Source organism: Notothenia rossii, assembly GCF_949606895.1.
Source record: "Notothenia rossii genome assembly, chromosome: 11".
Classification (NCBI taxonomy): Eukaryota; Metazoa; Chordata; class Actinopteri; order Perciformes; family Nototheniidae; genus Notothenia; species Notothenia rossii.
Genome location: NC_136910.1, coordinates 30,259,769 through 30,279,181, shown reverse-complemented (window position 1 = coordinate 30,279,181; position 19,413 = coordinate 30,259,769). Strand labels below are relative to the sequence as shown.

The following is a 19,413-nucleotide window of genomic DNA, read 5'->3' as shown; positions in this document are numbered from 1 at the left end:
AATTTTTATATATTTTGGGACCGACCCGCCCTCAGTCTTCGGCACTGATGGAGTTCACCCCAGCAGGTTGGGTAGCCACATGCTAGCGGCTAAGATGCAGCAAACTGTTCAGACGTTTACCTGACTATTTACACTCCACATTCACACACCCCACAGCAGTTTCATCTTACGCCACCATTTTCAATGCTGGCTCCCCCAAATGTCCTCCAATGGCATTGGTCATCTTCGGCCACCACAAGAAAGTCCTTCCCCACCACAAGAAAGTCCTTCCCTCCCCTACAAACCACACTAGCTCCCCGTGGTGGCTTGGTGGGTCCCATACAATTATTCCCCAACCTGTCTCCGTTTCAGCTAACACTCCAATACCGATGGACATCCCGGTCAGAATCACTGACCGGCGGTCAAGCCCTTGTTATGATCGCGATTGCCGTGGTGCGAGAGTGATCAGTCCAGTTGCACACACAATCAAAGCTTCCTGAGCTGATGGCGACACAGTGGCTTCCTCAACTAAAATGTTTTTGATTCATGCACACTCTGTTTCGAACAAGGCTCATACTTTAAATGACTTGTTTATAAGGGAGAATTTGGCCTTTTTATTCCTGACTGAAACCTGGCAACGCTCAGGTACTGCGGACAGGATCGTGGGAAGTAGGGGTGCTGAGGGTGCTGCAGCACCCCCTGGTGGAGGACAGGGGATCTGCACTTCAACAAGATATAATAAAAATAAAAAAACGAATTTTCAGCCTTGATGTAACAACATTCATAATTAAGTAAAGATAACACCCTTTTTCAACCCGGTTACATTTTCCATTTGCCCTGTATTATGGGCGCTGTAGTGATGAAAGTGGGGGATGTTGGCTTAGCAGGCGCCCGCAGCTCACAGCCAAAGTGAGAGAGATAGAGAGAGGGGATACCGCGGTACCGGCGGGGATTGTTGTTAGCTTCTGCTGCGCTAACGGATATAAGAAGCTGTTTCTACAATAATGTGGAGGGAGAGCTCTCCTGTCAGACTGAGAGGCACAGTGAGGTAAAGGACTCTGAGTGTTTAGATAGTTCACTTTAGTCTAAGTTATCTCAGTGAGTCTCAAACGTTTTGATCACAATTTATGTAAACAAATATTTCCAAGGCACACCTTTTATAATTATTAGGATAAATAAAAACAGGTTTGAAATCATTCCAATGTATACTATAGGACAGTAAACCAAAAATATCGTTTAAAACTGGAGAGATTTAAAAATATAAACACAAATATAAACACAAATAAAATAAGTTACATTTATTTGTTATTGGCTACGGTAGGTTATTGGAAATGTTCACATACTTATTTGATTAATAAAATGCAAACCGATCTGTTGTACCCTCTAGATCAGTTACTAGACTGATCTAGAGGGTACAACAGATCGGTTCAAAGTGCACCAGATTGAAGCATTTGACTTTAAAATGTTAAAAAAATCTTCCCGGGGGGGCACCCCCGGACCCCCCTAGAGGATGTGAAGTCCACCCCTCCAATTAAAACATGTTATAATACTAAATACATTTGAAGCCTGTTTAGATAAGCTGTCCACCATGTCAATATGTTTATCTTTTTGTAATTTATTTGTCTTTTGCAGAGGTTTTTCATTGCCAGCTAAAATGTTGCCTATAGGGCAGCACATTGGTCAGAACCAGCCCTGGTGTCATCCCCACAGCACCCCCCATTTGAAACATGTTCCCACGGCTATGACTGCGGACCGCATAAAGCTTAGCAGACTCTTCACGCTAACGAAGGATCACTTCTAGGCAGGGTTGGGAAGGTTACTTTGTAAATGTAATCAGTTACTGAATACTGAATACATGCTCTGAAAGTAATCAGAATACAGTTACAGTTACGTGTCTTAAAAAAGTATTCAGATTACTTTTAGAATACTTTCTTTTTCCATAACAAATGGGTATGTTTTGGTGAACAGGAGACACTTATTTTACTGTTTTAATGGCTTTTCAAGAACTCAAACACAACAAATTGGTGTCATTCTGGACAGCTCTCTCATCTGCACCCCACATAAAAAAACATCACCCGGACTGCATTCTTTGTACTGTCTTAAAACCTTTCCTTGGAATATGTTATTAATTGTAAGGTGTCCTTGGTTGCTTTGAAAGGCGCCCTTAAATAGAATGAATTATTATTATTATTTATTATCTGAAACAATGTAATAACTTTTTTAAACTTTTTCCAGTCACTTGCCCCATGCATTCAGCAGCAGCAGGCCATTCACTTTGATTTGATCCCGTTATGAAATGTCATCATTTCAACAATAAATAAATGCTACATAAACGTTACCTTGCACATTTTATCTAACCATCTCCGTTTCTAACTTTCAATATATTTTAAAAGAGATCTCTCTCTCTCATCTGCGTGTGCGGGGGGGGCCTCACAGACACGCTGCATCTCTCTCTCGCTCACAGACATGCTGCAGCGCTGTGCAGTGTGCACACAGTTCTGCCGGTTATGAATATTACATTTTGTAAGGAAACGTTTCAACCAATAATTCCAATAAGTATTCCAAAATGTATTCACTTCAGGTTTATGAAAGTAACTGTAATCAGATTACTCGTTTTTCAAATGTAACGCCAGCTGAATACAGTTAGCCTACTTGATTGTTGTATTCTGATTACGTAACGCCGTTACATGTATTCCGTTACAACCCAACCCTGCTTCTAGGCTACTGTCCCGCAGCTCCTGCCTCTCTGTTGGACTCTGTCGCAGCGGGGCTACTGCTGTGGTAAGGAGCGCATTAACAAGACTCTTCACAACGAAGGATAAATTCTTCTTAAAGGCAGGGAAGGTTTCGCAGTACGCAGTCTACTGACCCGCAGCTGCTGCCCCGCAGCTGCTGCCTCTCTGTTGGACTCCGGTACTGCACCTTACTCACGAGACATTGTAAAAAAAAAAAAAAAATGGGTGGGAGCCGAACGCAGTAACCACTCCGCCAACGCCACAGTCACCCCGGTCGTGTGGGCCGGATGAGAATGTCTGGCGGGCCGGATGTGGCCCGTGGCCCGCCAGTTGGTGGTCACTGCCTTAGACATTGTGGGACTAGATGTTGATCACATCCGTTGTGAGGACCTACTGATCAGTGATCATAAATGTATTTTTCTTTGATGTCTCTGTAAAAGCTGACCCCTTGTGTCTCAAAACATCATTGCGTTCACACATTATTACTCAGAGTACAGCTGATTAGTTCACAGCTCACTTTTGCTGTGATATTAACACTAATCTGAATGATGTAGAGCTTTTAATGCAGTCTTTTAATCAGCATTGCTCCACGTTGCTGGACAAAGTGGCAAAGCTAAAGGAAAGGGCTATCTGCAACACTTCTCCGTAAATAACAGACGCTGTCTGCTGCCTGAGGCGGAGGTGTCGCAGGACAGAATGACTATGTAAAGCCACTGGGCTGGAAGTGTATCGCCTATATCTCAAAGATAAGATATTCTGTTAATGCATTAGTAAAGGAAGCCCGCTCTGCCTACATTGCTAACTATTAAGTTAGCAACTGAAGAACCAGCACCTTACCGTGGTAGAGAGGTTTGTGTGCCCTGATGAACCTGGGGGCTGTGTTGTCTGGAACCTTGTGTTCCTGGTAGGGTCTCCCATGGCAAATTGGTCTCAGGCAAGGGGCCAGACTAAGATTGGTTCACAAGACCTCATGAAAGACGACACACGAAGTGAGGATACCCGGCCCGGAGGAAGCCCGGGGTCCCCTTCTGGAGCCAGGCCCAGAAGGAGGACTCGTCGGCGAGCGTCTGGTGGCCGGGCTTGCCACGGAGCCCGGCCGGGCACAGCCCCGAAAAGGCGACGTGGGTAACACTTCCGCTTCTCCGTCCTGCGGGCCCACCACCTACGGGAAACAGCGATAGGGTCGGGTGCGCTGCCAGAAGGGTGGCAGTGAAGGCAGAGGTTCTCGACGGACCAGACCCGGGCGACAGAAACTGGCTTTGGGGACGTGGAACGTCACCTCTCTGGGGGGGAAGGAGTCGGAGCTTGTGCGGGAGGTGGAGCGTTACCAGTTGGATCTGGTTGGGCTCACCTCTACGCACAGTGTCGGCTCTGGAACCTTACTTCTGGATAGGGGTTGGACTCTATTCTTCTCCGGTGTTGCTCAAGGTATGAGGCGCAGGGCGGGTGTGGGGATACTCACAAGTCCCCGGTTGGGTGCATCGTTGTTTGAGTCTACCCCAGTGGACAAGAGTGTCGCCTCCCTACGCCCGCGGGTTATGGGGGGGGGAACTCTGACTGTTGTGTGTGCTTATGCACCCAACAGCAGTTCAGAGTATACGGCCTTCTTGGAGACCCTGGAAAGAGTCCTGTATGGGGCTCCTGAAGGGGACTCTTTAATCTTGCTGGGAGACTTCAACGCACATGTGGGCAATGATGGAGACACTTGGAGGGGAGTGATTGGGAGGAAGGGCCCCCCTGATCTGAACCGGAGTAGTGGTTTGTTACTGGACTTCTGTGCTAGTCATGGATTGGCCATAACAAACACCATGTTCGAACATAAGGATGCTCATAAGTGTACGTGGTACCAGAGCACCCTAGACAGAAGGTCCATGATCGATTTCGTTATCGTATCATCGGACCTGAGGCCGTATGTTTTGGACACTCGGGTAAAGAAAGGGGCGGAGTTGTCAACTGATCACCATCTGGTGGTGAGTTGGGTCGAGTGGCGGGGGAAGCCTCTGGATAGACCTGGTAAGTCCAAACTTGTAGTTCGGGTGAACTGGGAACTGTCTGGAGGAGGCCCAAGTTCAGGAGGCCTTCAACTCACACCTCCGGCGGAGCTTTTCGGGCATTCCTGTGGAGGTTGGGGACATTGAACCAGAGTGGTCGGTGTTCAAAGCCTCTATTGCCGAAGCCGCGGAGGGGAGCTGTGGTCTCAAGGTCCTAGGTGCCTCAAGGGGCGGTAACCCTGGAACCTCCTGGTGGACAACGGTGGTCAGGGAAGCCGTCCGACTGAAGAAGGAGGCCTTCAGGGATTTGTTATCCCGGGGGACTCCCGAGGCAGTTGCAAGGTACCGACAGGCCCGAAGGGCAGCAGCCTCAGCCGTGGCCGAGGCAAAGCAGCGGGTGTGGGAGAAGTTCGGAGAAGACATGGAAAAGGACTGTCGGGCGGCACCAAAGTTGTTCTGGAAAACTGTCCGACACCTCAGGAGGGGGAAGCAGGGAACCATCCAAGCTGTGTACAGTAAGGATGGGACGTTGTTGACCTCAACTGATGGAGTGTTAGGGCGTTGGAAGGAGCACTTTGAGGAACTCCTGAACCCGACAACTCCGCCCTCCATGTTAGAGGCAGAGCTGGAGTATGAGGGGGGATCGACACCAATCTCCCGGGGGGAGGTCACTGAGGTCGCCAAACAACTTCACAGTGGCAAAGGCCCGGGGGTGGATGAGATCCGCCCAGAAATGCTGAAGGCTCTGGGTGTTGAGGGACTGTCATGGTTGACACGTCTCATCAACGTTGCGTGGAAGTCGGAAACAGTACCGAAGGAGTGGCAGACCGGGGTGGTGGTTCCCCTTTTTAAAAAGGGGGATCAGAGGGTGTGTGCCAATTACAGAGGCATCACACTACTCAGCCTCCCCGGGAAAGTTTACTCTAAGGTACTCGAAAGGAGGGTCTGGCCGATTGTCGAACCTCAGATTGAGGAGGAACATTGTGGATTCCGTCCTGGTCGTGGAACGACGGATCAGCTTTTTACTCTCGCAAGGATCCTGGAGGGGGCCTGGGAGTACGCTTATCCAGTCTACATGTGTTTTGTAGACTTGGAGAAGGCGTATGACCGGGTTCCCAGGGAGTCACTGTGGGAGGTGCTGCGGGAGTATGGGGTGAGGGGGTCTCTACTCAGGGCCATCCAATCTCTGTACTCCCAATGTGAGAGCTGTGTCCGGGTCCTCGGCAGTAAGTCGGACCCATTTCAGGTGAGGGTTGGCCTCCGCCAGGGCTGCGCTTTGTCACCAATCCTGTTTGTAATATACATGGATCGGATTTCGAGGCGTAGTCGTGGGGGAGGGGGTCTGCAGTTCGGTGGACTAAGGATTGCACCACTGCTTTTTGCAGATGATGTGGTTCTGATGGCTTCATCGGTCTGTGACCTTCAGCACTCACTGGATCGGTTCGCAACAGAGTGTGAATCGGCTGGGATGAGGATCAGCACCTCCAAATCTGAGGCCATGGTTCTCAGCAGGAAACCGATGGACTGTCCACTCCAAGTAGGGAATGAGTCCTTACCCCAAGTGAAGGAGTTCAAGTATCTCGGGGTCTTGTTCTCGAGTGAGGGAACAATGGAGCGTGTGATGGGTCGGAGAATCGGAGCAGCGGAGCAGCGGGAGAGGTACTGCAGTCGCTTTACCACACCATTGTGATGAAAAGGGAGCTGAGCCAGAAGGCAAAGCTCTCTGTCTACCGCGCCATTTTCGTTCCTACCCTCACCTATGGTCATGAAGGATGGGTCATGACCGAAAGAACGAGATCGCGGGTACAAGCGGCCGAGATGGGTTTTCTCCGCAGGGTGGCTGGTGTCTCCCTTAGGGATAAGGTGAGAAGTTCGGTCATCCGGGAGGGACTCGGAGTTGAACCGCTCCTCCTTCGCGTCGAAAGGAGCCAGTTGAGGTGGTTCGGGCATCTAGTTAGGATGCCACCTGGGCGCCTCCCTAGGGAGGTGTTCCAGGCACGTCCAGCTGGGAGGAGACCAAGGGGTAGATCTAGAACCAGGTGGAGGGATTATATCTCTTCGCTGGCCTGGGAGCTCCTTGGGATCCCCCAGTCAGAGCTGGTTGATGTGGCGAGGGAAAAGAACGTTTGGGGCTCTCTGCTGGAACTGCTACCTCCGCGACCCGACCACGGATAAGCGGGAGAAGATGGATGGATAAGTTAGCAACGTGTAAATTGTTTCTTGCGCCATCCAAAAACTCAGAAAAAATATTTGTTTCTCCGAATCGAAGGGGAAAAATACAAAAGCATTGTACACAATTTAAACCAATCAATAATGTGTAATCAACAAGGATAATTTGGTGTTTTTGAGTTGATGAGTAGTGCAGATATCACTGTAAAAGCAATCGACAGTAAAGAGAATACTTACTTCCGGGTGTACAATTCTCCGTTATCCAAAGGGAATGGACGCTCGTAATACAATAAAGGGGACATGATCAAATAGGAATATAATGATCTTTTAAATAACGTTAACTAAAGGGAACAATCTATTTGACACAGCTGAAGCGCTGGCCTTCCTTAAAAACTAACTAATTTTATAAAAATCACAGTTGTATTACACACAATGCACTGTTTTTTTGAGAACAACAATTCGTAACTAATGTAATTTTTTCCATTCTGACGAAAAATAAAAATGATTATGAATACAAATAAAATAAAACAAGCTATAAAGTAGATTTTAAAAACGTTTTATAGAATAAAATCTCACTGCGGGAAGTTGTAGAAATGCGTGTGTGCACCACAACAAAGTAGCCTCATTCACTTTAAATTGGGGTTTTTTGCGTGGTGCCGACACGTAAATGTAGTAGAGTGTGTGACTCCACCACGCAATGCAGTGTTACGGCCCCTACACACGGCGGTGTGCGTTGCCGCTTCAACGCTTCTGCCCATTCACTTTGAATGGGGTGACGTCACGATTCGCCGAACTGCATTGTGGGAGCAAAGCGTAGCTTCTCTCGCGGTGCTCGCTGCAAAAGTAGAGCAATGTTCTACTTTTGCCGCCTCGATGGAGGCGTCAGCCAATCAAATCCCGTTTATGCAAATCTGCCAGTACAAGCGCTAGCCAATCAAACTGCGTGTATGCTGGGAGAGCCAGACCGCAGTTCATTTCCTCATATGCCAAAAAATGGAGGAGAAAATAATCATAGCGGTAGGGAATCACCCGGTGCTTTATGATCAGTCCCTGTTCACCTACCGGGATACAAACCGGAGGAGCCAGGCATGGAGGGAGGTGGCAGAGACAGTGGGTGAAACTGGTAGGTTTTCGCCTGTTTGGGGAGTTTATATCCAGTGTACTTCGTGGGAATGGACAGCTAGCAGTTATAGACAGTATTAGCCAGCATGGAATGTTGCGTAAAATAGCACCGTAGACATTAATGTCATAAATGTTCATCATATAAAGTGTGACATGTAAAACCTTTTATGCAATTGACAGGAGATATTCATGTGATTGGTTGTTGCTCGCATAAACTCCCCAAGCTCAAGACACGCCCACCGCCAAGCGGCAACGCACGCCGCCGTGTGTAGGGGCCGTTAAGAAGTTGTGGTGGAGGCCCATTCCCAAACCGCCCCCTACACCCTACCCCTACACACTACCCCTCCGTTTGCGCGTTCACGCGGAGGGTCCGCCATATTGAGGGCTGTTCCAAAGCAACGAGTGTGGAGCGGTGTGGAGGGGGAGTGGGCTATCAAGCCCTCAAACAGCGAGTCTGCAGCGGTACTGACTTGAGACCGGTCTCTATCTGACCGGAGTCACGCTGTGTGTGTCTGTCAGGAAACACGCTGTTTACAAGTAGTTCCAGCAAACATCCACTGATAAATTGCGATGTTAACAACCTCATTTTAACCTCATATGTTTTTAACTTAGGATCATACCTGTGTTTAGTCTAGAAAAAGGTAAATGTGTGCATTTTTTATAAAGTTGTGTATATTTACAGACCGTTGCAAAAACTAAGAAGCTTATAAACATCAGGTTTAAAACTAAAAGAGCTTTGAAACACAATGAAAGATGTTTGGAGTTTTATTTGAGTTATTCATTTAAACTTTTTGTCTAAGAGATGCTGATTTGAAACCGTTGTTACATACAGTTACGGCATTTCCTGTTTCTGCCGGAGAGAGGGGATGCCCCAGAGAGCAATCACACATTGTTTACAATAAGATCACAAGATCAGGCCGCATAGTGAAGCCAAGAGATGTGTTAAACCTGTGAAAAAAGAAAAAAAAAAGATAAATGTAATACTGACAGTGCACTTTGATTGAATCTGTGTATTATGCAACACTGACAATGCACTGTGATTTTTGTTTGTTTAGAAATTGAATTCAACAGTTTTGTTTCAGAAGCAGTACTACATGCTCTATTATAATTATTTCTGGGCAACTGTTCAACAAGATAAGTTAAACTGCAGAAGTACTAAATGTTAATGTACCAGCCTTATAATATTCCCTCAGTGATAGAGTAATCACAATTAGTAGATATAGTGCCTCAAGACGTACATTTATTTTAAATACATATGGTTATAATTTGTTATGGCAGCTATGCTGTTCTTTTCTAAAGAAGGGGGATGTAACATCTTGGTGAATACAAGATCTTTGATTACAGAGATCACGTGGATGACGTGATGTATGTGTGCATGTTACGCACCAGTGGAAATAAAGATGGACACTCGGAATGATAGAAGTAGTCTGCTTCATCTATTTATGTAGACACTTACATGTCCATAGAACAGAATATTATACATCTGTTACTACTACTGTTGCCACAATGCTGTCAACACTTGTGCTTCTGCTGCTTTTACTGCAAATTCCTACAGCTGAAAACTACACTGTACAAAGGAAACGCCAAGTCATATTTCATGATAGTTACAAAGGACTGGAGTAGGCATACAATCCATCAGTATTTACAGTTATAATCTTAACCGTGCCAACACAAAACTTAATACGTCCTAATCACCTGTGATTCATTATAAAGTGGCAAAGTTCTGTTACAATGTGCTCTTTAATAATATCAGTCAAGAAAACTGACTTTCAGAATCTATTTAATGTAAGTCCATTTTATACACATCTCTAACATCTGTTAACTAGTTTGTCACTCTAACCTTGTTCATTTCATCTTCAGTTCAAATTCACAGTAGGTACATTGAGTAACTTAAACTTTAACAGTCATGACGATTCAAAGATCGACAAACTCAAAAGTGTAAATGACGGCAGGACTGATCAAAGTTTTCTGTAACTGTCACAGTCTGTAACCAGGAAGTCCGTAAACACTGCAGAGCCCATGCTGTGATCCTGTTAGTGTGTACTTCCTGTCTGCCTTCATCTACTGAAGCGCTACGTCATGAACGCAATAAATCATACCCTCGTGGGGGCGCGCTCATGTGATTGGCTTAGAATGGAGGAGACATCTGATTGGCTATAGATAGAAAAAATTACAAGTATGAATCGGGTGACCGTCAGGGGAGTCTAAAAAAAAACCTACATGAATGCACAGCGATCCATTCACAGAAAGCTGTTTTAGACGGAAAATAAATAGTGTGGATATGTGTGGATCAAAAATACACATGTAAAACTTTTTTCTGTATTTGGATTGTATTTACATGTATATGAAGCGAAACACATTTGTGTGTGCATTGAAAAACACACACATTCACTACTGAACACCTCGCACACACACAATACTGAAAATTAACCTCACACACTAACACGTCCTCACTCCCAACCCGTCACAAGTTGACGGACGGTCAGGGCCCCTCCCCGTCACGGAATTACGGACAGGGTACATTACATTACATTTTACTTGTTAGACGCTTTTATCCAAAGCGACTTACATACTCAATACTGTGGGCAATCACCACAGGAGCAATTTGGTGTGAAGTGTCTTGCCCAGGGACACAGCGACATGCTGACTGCAGTGGGACTCGAACTTGCTATCCTCTGATTTGAGGATCAGCGCACTAACCCACTGCGCCACACGCCTCGAGGGAACCCCATGATAGTCAGTTTTCAACGGGCAGGGCGTCCGATAGATCTTAATAGACCTCCCATAGCGTTGATAATAGACGGCATGAGAACGCTCCCCGACGGTCGGTTGTTATTGTCAATATTAATATAATAATTATTTATTTTTTAATAGTCACACTCAATTTCGCCGATTTTCTTGTTGCCCCAGCTGGTCGACACCTCTTTTAGCAGAAACAAAGGCCACATTAATGTATTAAATCGATGGTAATTGTCGAGACGAAAGTCAATATGCAATAATATCTGTGAAAAAAGGACTGAGATATAATTATGTGTTTTCGTTTAGAGTAGTATTATTATTATTGTAGTATTGTTCAATACTAAGTGAGGGTATTCGTTTTATTTTGGACCAAGGCTACCTTTCATAAGTGAGCTGGATTGAACAAATATGAATGCCGCTTCCGGTAAACACGGCAACAAAAGGGGCGTAGTTTGTGATGGCCGGTCTCTTGTTCTCAAAGCCACGGAGGGAGAACCAGGCGACAGTGTGTGTGAGGCTCCGGAGACGCCGTTGGTATGTTTCTCCGGTGTTTATTGTCTTTTGTGTTTATGTAGCCTACTTGATCTGTTGCCTCACTTTGCGAGAGTGCTATTGCGCAATCGTCTGCTTTTTACGCAGCGCGGTCTGCCTGTGCTCCGTTGTTTGCTGTGCAATTTAGACAGCGCAGGTGTTCAGATGAGGTTTTCTCTGGTGCTTGTCTCCAAGAGGGAGATCAACTCTTATTAATTCATTTAAGTTAATGATGTGGTTTTAAAATAACAATTTATCCCTTTAATTAAAACATGGTTTGTGTTGCTTATTATTATTGAGAATGCAGTGAGGCCTGTGAAATGTTTGTAATTTGTGTAGCATCTGAGCTAACATTTGTTTGTCCTTTTGTGTTTTGAAGGTTTTCAACCTGATTAATTATTCGAGCTGTCTTAAAGAAATAAAGACAAGGCCGATGTTCAAGGAGTGATGAGTCCATATTCTTTCACTTTCTTCTATCTATCTTCTTACGTTTAGCTTCAGTTGTTTCTGCTCGCTGAAGAGCGGTCGGGAGGCGTAGCCGCCTTATATACTGTGGGCCTGCGCGCGCATTCAGGTAAGCTCGCACCGATTGGCCGGCTACGTTTATGCAACTCAGTAGGTGAATGCACGCATAGCATGATAGAGAGTAGTACCCATAAAGTCCATTAGATGGCGGAGCCTGTGTGATATATAAACTGGGAAATCAGCCATAAATGTTAAATGGTTTTATAGATGACATTTCAAAATAACAGGCTCAGACTTTCTCAGTGAAATGTTCCAGAGTCTTTCTTAAAGGTGGTAAAAATATCCTGGAATATTCCGGTCCAGTGTTTCCTCTGTTAACATCAGTGTGTTCATGGGACTGTTGTTGGTGCAGCGTAGAGATGTGTACAGAGAGAGCAGGAAATAAAAACATGACAACTCACCCGGGACAGGACCACCTCTAAGGTGATGTTCTGTGGGGGGGCGCTGGGGGCTGTAGAGACACAAACAGGATCATATTAAACTTCAGGTTATTATAAAGATAACAATCCTGATAATAAGCTGCTCGGTGTAAATGTTAAGAATGCACTAACATTGTGCAAGAATCTTCACACTTAATTGGGTTTATATTATGTTACTGACATATTTCTTATTTTTTTGCTTTTGAAAATATTATTTTTATTATATAAATGGAATACTTTCATGTCTTTTGACGAAATAATCTGAGGACGAAAACAAGGTCAGGTCCAACTCCAGAAGTGACAAAACATTAAAAAATAACAATGAGAAATGTCAAATTGCAAATGATATTTAAATATTTTAAAATGAATCATGACATCATGGATGCATTGCACCATTAATTAACAGAAAATTTAACATTTGGGACAGAATTGCACATCTGAGGATAAGCTTAAAAAAATAAATCTTCACTTCATTTTTGATAGAGCTTGGAAGTTTCCTCCCCCCCCGCTTCTTTGTGCTAAGCTAGGCTAATCACACAACTTCACTCAGTTTGAGACACTGAACTTGACTGTGTCATTACAGATGAAGCTTTATTATTTTTCCACAGTGTCATTGAGCTGGATGAGTGTTGGAAGAGTGCTGGTGTCAGATTTCTGTCAATCAATCCCCCTGATGATGACATCAGAAAAGACAGGAAGCATGCGGCTTCAGTGGAGTCTGACTGTCACTACAGCGGAACAACATTACCACCGGACACAAGACAGGTGTCATTACACACACACACACACACACACACACACTTCATCCCTCCGAACCGTCAGGACATCAGACTGATTCTGAGGTCAGCCCTGGAACTGGAAGATAAGGAAGAAGAAGTGGAGGAAAATGATGGAGGGACAAGAGGGCTGTAAATTACGATTAGGACAAAGAAGATTGATGAATAAAGAGAGGACTGAAAAGAATAATAATATAAAGATATCAAAGCTGATGATATGGCAGATAAAACACAAAAAAGAACACAGGACTAATGATGGGGAGTGATGGGAATGCTGAGTCCAGATAACAGCACACAATGTACTATTTGCTAAATTTGAGTTTTAATTAAGTATTTGTCAACACAGCACCCCTAAAGGGCGGGACTTTTGAGTTGCTGTTACTCTAAAGGTGAGAATTGTATGTTCTGTTCAGAGATTAAGAAATAATAGTAACTCAATGCTATAAACCTGTTTGTTTCCACCCAACAGTTTATAAGGTATTGTCAAAGGAATCAATAAAGAATCTCTTTGATAAGAGCAATTGAAAACAATAATATTGTGTGTGTGTGTGTGTGTGTGTGTAATTGCAGCCATTCTCTCACTGTCTCTATGGAGGTGTTTAATGAAACAGCTCAGCAGCCGTTCTGTGAATCTGAATGTTATATTGAGAGGAAATATTATAGATCAGTGTGTGGAACATGAAAACTATTGATCTTCAAAACATTGACTAACGGACAAGAAGCTGATATAGCCTGCTGACCGTTGACATGTTGTTTTCTGGTTAAAGAGCAGAACCAACTAGAGTGTATTAGAACAGCCAGTGCTTTAAGCACATAGTTTGACATATCCCGCAATATACCCTCCTGCACAGGGGCGGCGCCTGGGGGGAGCACCCCCCAGGATTGCCTAAGCACCCCCAAGAAATATGTGGGGGTTTTTTTTTTAGTTTTTTTTCGAAAATTATTATAATTATTTTTATTCAATTAAATTTGGAAAAGTATCGATTACATCAATGCAAATGTGAAACAAACACATTTTTGACCAAAAACATAAAGCCAACAAAGATGATATTATTAGGCCAATGGCCAGCACCCATTAGATTTGTGACCTATCCATAGGCTAAATTACTTCGTGACACTTGAGTGACTTCCTGTTGGCTAGAGCGCCAAATTATTTGCTAACAGCAAAGTGAAAAATGTATCGTTTTTTAGTCCTTAAACGTCCACGTGTGGACACTCAATCAAAACCACCTGAAAGCGAGAGGGATTCTGCACATAATAGGCCTTGTGAGTACAAGTAGCTTACTTCTGGGTCTTTGTGTTTCATACAAGCTCTGCTCTGTGTGTGTGTGGCACGAGCCATTTTGTGTGCGTGCGCGAGCGAGAGAGCTCGCGCACCTGTGGGTATCTACCGGAGATCGTTGTGGTTAGCATCTGGCGCTAACTAGCCAAGCTAACGGATATAAGGGGCTTTTTCAACAACAAGGTGGAGGGAGAACTCTCTCCTGTCAGACTGAGAGTCTCAGATAACCTCAGCTCAGGTGAAGTAAAGGACTCTCTCAGTGTTTAGCACACTTTAGTCTAGTTATCTCAGTGGGTCTCACACGGTTTGTTTTAATAGGGGAGTGATTTGTAAAATATCTATAAAGAAATAGAAAATCTGTTTACAGTTCTGTTTCATATGGGTGTTGAGAGATGTATCCATAGATCTCTTCATTTTGCTCTCAAAGTGCACCAGATTGATGCTTTTAACTTCAATATTTAAAAAAATCTTCCCGGGGGAGCATGCCCCTGGACCCCACTAAAGGAGGTGAGGACCCTCCTAGAGGAGTTGAGGTCTACTCCCCACTTGTAAAAATAGCACTTTACCCCTGCTTACACCTATATGCCGTGAGCTGATTATCGAGCCTTCATTGTAACAGTCGCGGGTACACTGTGTGTGCGTGTGGGGAGTGTTGCAGTAGAAAATTCAACTGTAGCGCTGGTGCATTAATGGGAAACCCTTAATGTTTGAGCACCCTCTATGAAACATCAAGCTACCCCACAGCACCCCTCAGAGAAAATCTCTGGCGCCGCCACTGCTCCTGCAATTTCACTTTCGCTATTTGGTTTTTTACTTATTGTCTTATTAGTAACGTGTACATACTAAGCCATAAAAAAAGAAACGTATCTTACTTTAATTGTAATCATTTAAATGTCCCCGTTAAGAGACAAATAATGGATTTCGATTCTGATGTAAAAATACAAAGAGTCATAATTTAAGCATGCAAAGGTCCCATAGACAGTGGAGGGAAACAGGTGGAACACACTCAGAATGACCTTGCAGTGACTCCTAACAGTAGGGCGAGAATAAATTCCACCAAACTGGTGATCATAAGAACGCTGCTATTAATAATCTTTATGCATAGCATTGGCCTGTAATTCCATTTAAATGTGTGTTCACAGTGACAACTAACTAGGACGGTACAGGCTTTGTAACGGTTTCCTTTTCACTAAACAACAAGATCTGAAATATAATTTTTTACAAAGCAAAATGAGATCAACTATTTCTTCTCATTTCATGCTGCTCCTGATCGGACAGAGAGGCCATCTCCATTCAAACATAATTTAAAACATGCGATCTGCAATGACTGACTATAAAATCATATAATTCAGTAGTTTTTGTGTTTTTGGAAGGGGTGTTTGTAGAGAAAGAATGACAAAGCACATAAGGGCTCCACAGTGCTCTTTGACAGAGCTCTTGACAAACCTGAGTAGCGACACAGTTCTACTGTGAGAGATGATTCCTGCCCAACAAACAAACACACATTAATGTCCCGATGTTGATGGGGAGCTCACCGTCTGATTGGGTGGTGACGCTGACCGTCACCGGGGCGGTGCCTGGACCATAGCGGTTGATTGCCAGAACTCGAACTGTGTACTCTGTGAACTTATTGAGTCCCTCCATCTTGTAGTTGAGTCCGTTCACCTCCACACTCTGAACACAAACACAGGACAGTTACACTTTGCTGTTTCAGCCATTGGAATGTTCATTGAGTTTAACGGTTTAGCAAACTCCACAAAGCAACAGGAAGGTAGTACAGCAATGATGGTTCTGACCAAGCCCCCAGGAAGTGCGCCAGACGTTGATCCACATTTTCGTGGTGGCCAAACACGCTAGGTACTACAGCTTCCGGGTCAGTCAGTGACATCATTTGGCCAAAAAATACTTCTTTCCATTGGCTTACATTGGGAACGAGACGTCTGTAAATCATACTGACAGGAAGTAGTGCAGCAGTAAGGGTACTGACAGGAAGTAGTGCAGCAGTGATGTCACTGACAGGAAGTAGTACAGCAGTGGTGGTTCTTTCAGGAAGTAGAGCAGCAGTGACCGTACTGACAGGAAGTAGAAAAAACTGACCTGCTCCTTGTTGGACGGCCTCTCGGTCCACAGCAGTCTGTAGCTCAGCACGGGGCCATTGGGTTGGCTGGGCGGCTCCCAGCTCACCTGGACGGAGGAGGGAGACAGAGCCTCCGCCTGGAGAGACTCCACCCTGCTGGGAACCTGGACTGTACACACACACAAAGACAACACACCTTTCACACACCAGCACCAACACTATAACATCTTCCACTGCTACATATGCTGCCACCAATGAAGTTAATTCAGACATCTTACTTTGCTGATAGATGGTTGTATAGAGATTAGGTATGACGTTATTTCATTTCGATTATGGTTTAGTTTATTCTGTCATAACTTTCGGAATAACCTTTTGACAAAGGTTATTCAATTGATTCACAAGAGGAATTATAATACAAATATGAAAAAGATAATATAAAAAAGCTACAACAAATATTTATAATATTCTTTTTAACGAGAACGCTCTACACTTTTGTGATTTAAAAAATAAACTATAAGTCTGAAAAATGACCATATTTACTGGATATTACATCCAAAATTACCAGTTGTTTTTCCTTCAAGCATAAGACACTTTAAGATGGTCAACATTCAAAAACACTGGAAACTTCACTGCACTTCATAAGTTTTCTCTTTCAATCTACAAAGAAAAGCCACAGAATATAACAGCGCTACAGTCTGTGTGTGAAGTTAGTCCGGAAGCCCTTTAAGAGAGGGCTCCTTAATGAGTTGTTTGTAGCCCATTAGCCTTGGTTAGCCCCGAACACAATTCAAAGTGCATGAGCTTCTGATGACTGTGTGTGTGTGTGTGTGTGTGTGTGTGGGGGGGGGGTGTGTGTGTGTGTGTGTGTGTGTGTGTGTGTGTGTGTGTGTGTGTGTGTGTGTGTGTGTGTGTGTGTGTGTGTGTGTGTGTGTGTGTGTGTGTGTGTGTGTGTGTGTGTGTGTGTGTGTGTGTGTCGTACGGTCAGGTTTGGTGCTGATACTCAGAGGGGCGGAGCTCTGTCCCGGCCCCATGTCGTTGTATGCGATGACTCTGAAGGTGTAGCTCTCCTCAGGCCTCAGGTTGGAGACGGTCAGCTCCAGAAACTCCGGCTCCGACACATTGACTGAGCGCTCCCTGAGAAGGAAAACACAACGTGATACATAACGCCTAAATGATGGAACGAGCTCCCCATTGATATCAGGACATCAGAGAGTCCACACTCCGTCGCAGACTGAAACTCAGGACTGCATCTTAGAAATATCTTCTGTACGTAGCACAGGGATTTGGCTCCAAGTGAAGCTAATGTCTGAGGACTTGATCTGGTTGGGTTCTTAGATAGAGAATATACCTGCAGGATTCTTGCTTTTGAGTTTGTTTCTTCATGATCAAATGCACTTATTGTAAGTAGCTTTGGAAAAATGATATGTAATGTAATAACTAGCAAATCTTCTTACAGATTACTCATTTCAATTATGTATTTATTTGAATTAAAGCTCATTATAAAAATGTAATAGCGCTGCATAGCAGAGATAATCTACACTGTAATCAGATGTAATCTGTATAATCCCGCAGTGACTGCAGCTGATCCTCAGATTATAGCACCTCTGCAGCTTCATTACTCAGCCAATCACAAACCAGCTGCAACGATTAGCATGTTTGGCTGCAGCATTAAATACACACAGCGGCCTTTTCTTCTCATTTACAATGTTAGGCATACCTACCATAAGCAGTGCACAGTGATTTGTGTATATCGCAAAGAATCAATGTGTAAGTATTCCCTGTAATTGTGAAGCATGCATTTTACTGTGCCTAAACACAGGACGACCTTCTTTCCCTTATTTTAGGCACATGTTATTGTTGCCTAAAACAAACCAAGTTAAGAAGGAATTTTATTTTGAAAAAGTTAAAAGTTGTTTTTAACCGGTCACTTAAAGGTAACCTATTATGCAAAATGCAATGAAGTAATATGGTATGTGTTTACATTAGCAGGCATCACTAACACTCAGAGCTAACGCTGTACTGGAGAGGGTATGTGTAAAGGAAGCCGGATATAAAAGGTACTGACCTTGTGGTAAACCCGTGAGAGAGAAAGCGTTATAGCTCCATACTGTTTCAGAAATAATGCTTGATGTGGTTTTTGGTACAGCTGAAATATCAACTCTGTGGCAACAGGAAGCCAAAACACCTTATGAATTTCATAAGTTCATATTTATTTTTCCATTGTTCTCTCTTGATATTATTTTCAATATACTTCCTGAAAGTCATTACAACTGACAAAGAAATCTCATCTGGACTCTCCCTTCCCGCCATCTCCCTTTTCTTTCATTGTTTTCCCTCCAAATTTCCAAATTCCCTCCCTCCCTCATCTTATTTGTCCAGCAGGTTATTAGAGCTGAGCATTCTCTGTCTTTTAGGACTGACAAAAACTCTGCCTCTGTTTCCTGTGTAAGTCATTAGGACTGACAGAATGTCTCGTTTGTATGGTTTTTAGTGAAACTTCAGGGCTCTTTTGTCCAGTGTACTGCTCAGAAACGTAAAGCAGTGTAGGCTGCTGTAGTCCCTGAGGAAACAAAGCTTAAAGCCGGGCTGTCAGAGGTTAGTATTAACAGCAGCCGGGGACTCAATATGTCATCAACGGCTCTCTCTGCTAAACGTGCTGAGCTGCTGTGTGCAGCAGAGCTGTGATCAAAGGGAAGAAATGCTGTCTTGAACATATTATTATGTCTTTTGTGCTTTTATGATTCCACAACAGGGAGCTTCCTGTTTTACAGTAGGCCTATTATGGTTCACACACATTTAAGTCCATGCCATGCATAAAGAAGTGTGAACCATTCCTCTAAATTAAATTATCCCACCCACTTGTATTGGGATAAAGTTACAAAATATGTGTGGTAAGGTTGTACGTCTGCCATATTCACACTTAGGTTGAGCCACACTTCATTACAGATACCAGAATCCTATGGGATCGCTTAGACGGATTTAGAATATGGTCTGCCTTTAAAGAGTTTGATTCAAACTGGATCTACAGGAGTTATTAGAGGTAAGACCTTGCCAATCCAGGTGGATTT

General features: G+C 44.1%; 1 protein-coding gene and 1 long non-coding RNA gene across 5 annotated transcripts in view; one reads left to right on the top strand and one right to left on the bottom strand.

Moving 5' to 3' along the window:
* Window positions 1–19,413, bottom strand: part of dcc (DCC netrin 1 receptor) — a 496,426-nt gene that overhangs the window by 199,909 nt on the left and 277,104 nt on the right. For all 4 annotated transcript variants that reach the window (XM_079658229.1, XM_079658231.1, XM_079658232.1 and 1 more), the window contains exons 9-12: window positions 17,325–17,479; window positions 16,366–16,514; window positions 15,804–15,942; window positions 12,193–12,242 (exon numbers count right to left, since the gene is read on the bottom strand). In XM_079658229.1, coding sequence (XP_079514355.1) covers window positions 12,193–12,242; window positions 15,804–15,942; window positions 16,366–16,514; window positions 17,325–17,479 — 493 coding nt within the window. The remainder of the gene's footprint in view (window positions 1–12,192; window positions 12,243–15,803; window positions 15,943–16,365; window positions 16,515–17,324; window positions 17,480–19,413) is intronic.
* Window positions 11,212–13,488, top strand: LOC307024257. The gene is made up of 3 exons (XR_013803876.1): window positions 11,212–11,269; window positions 11,646–11,840; window positions 12,819–13,488. It is a non-coding gene; the product is annotated as an uncharacterized lncRNA (long non-coding RNA).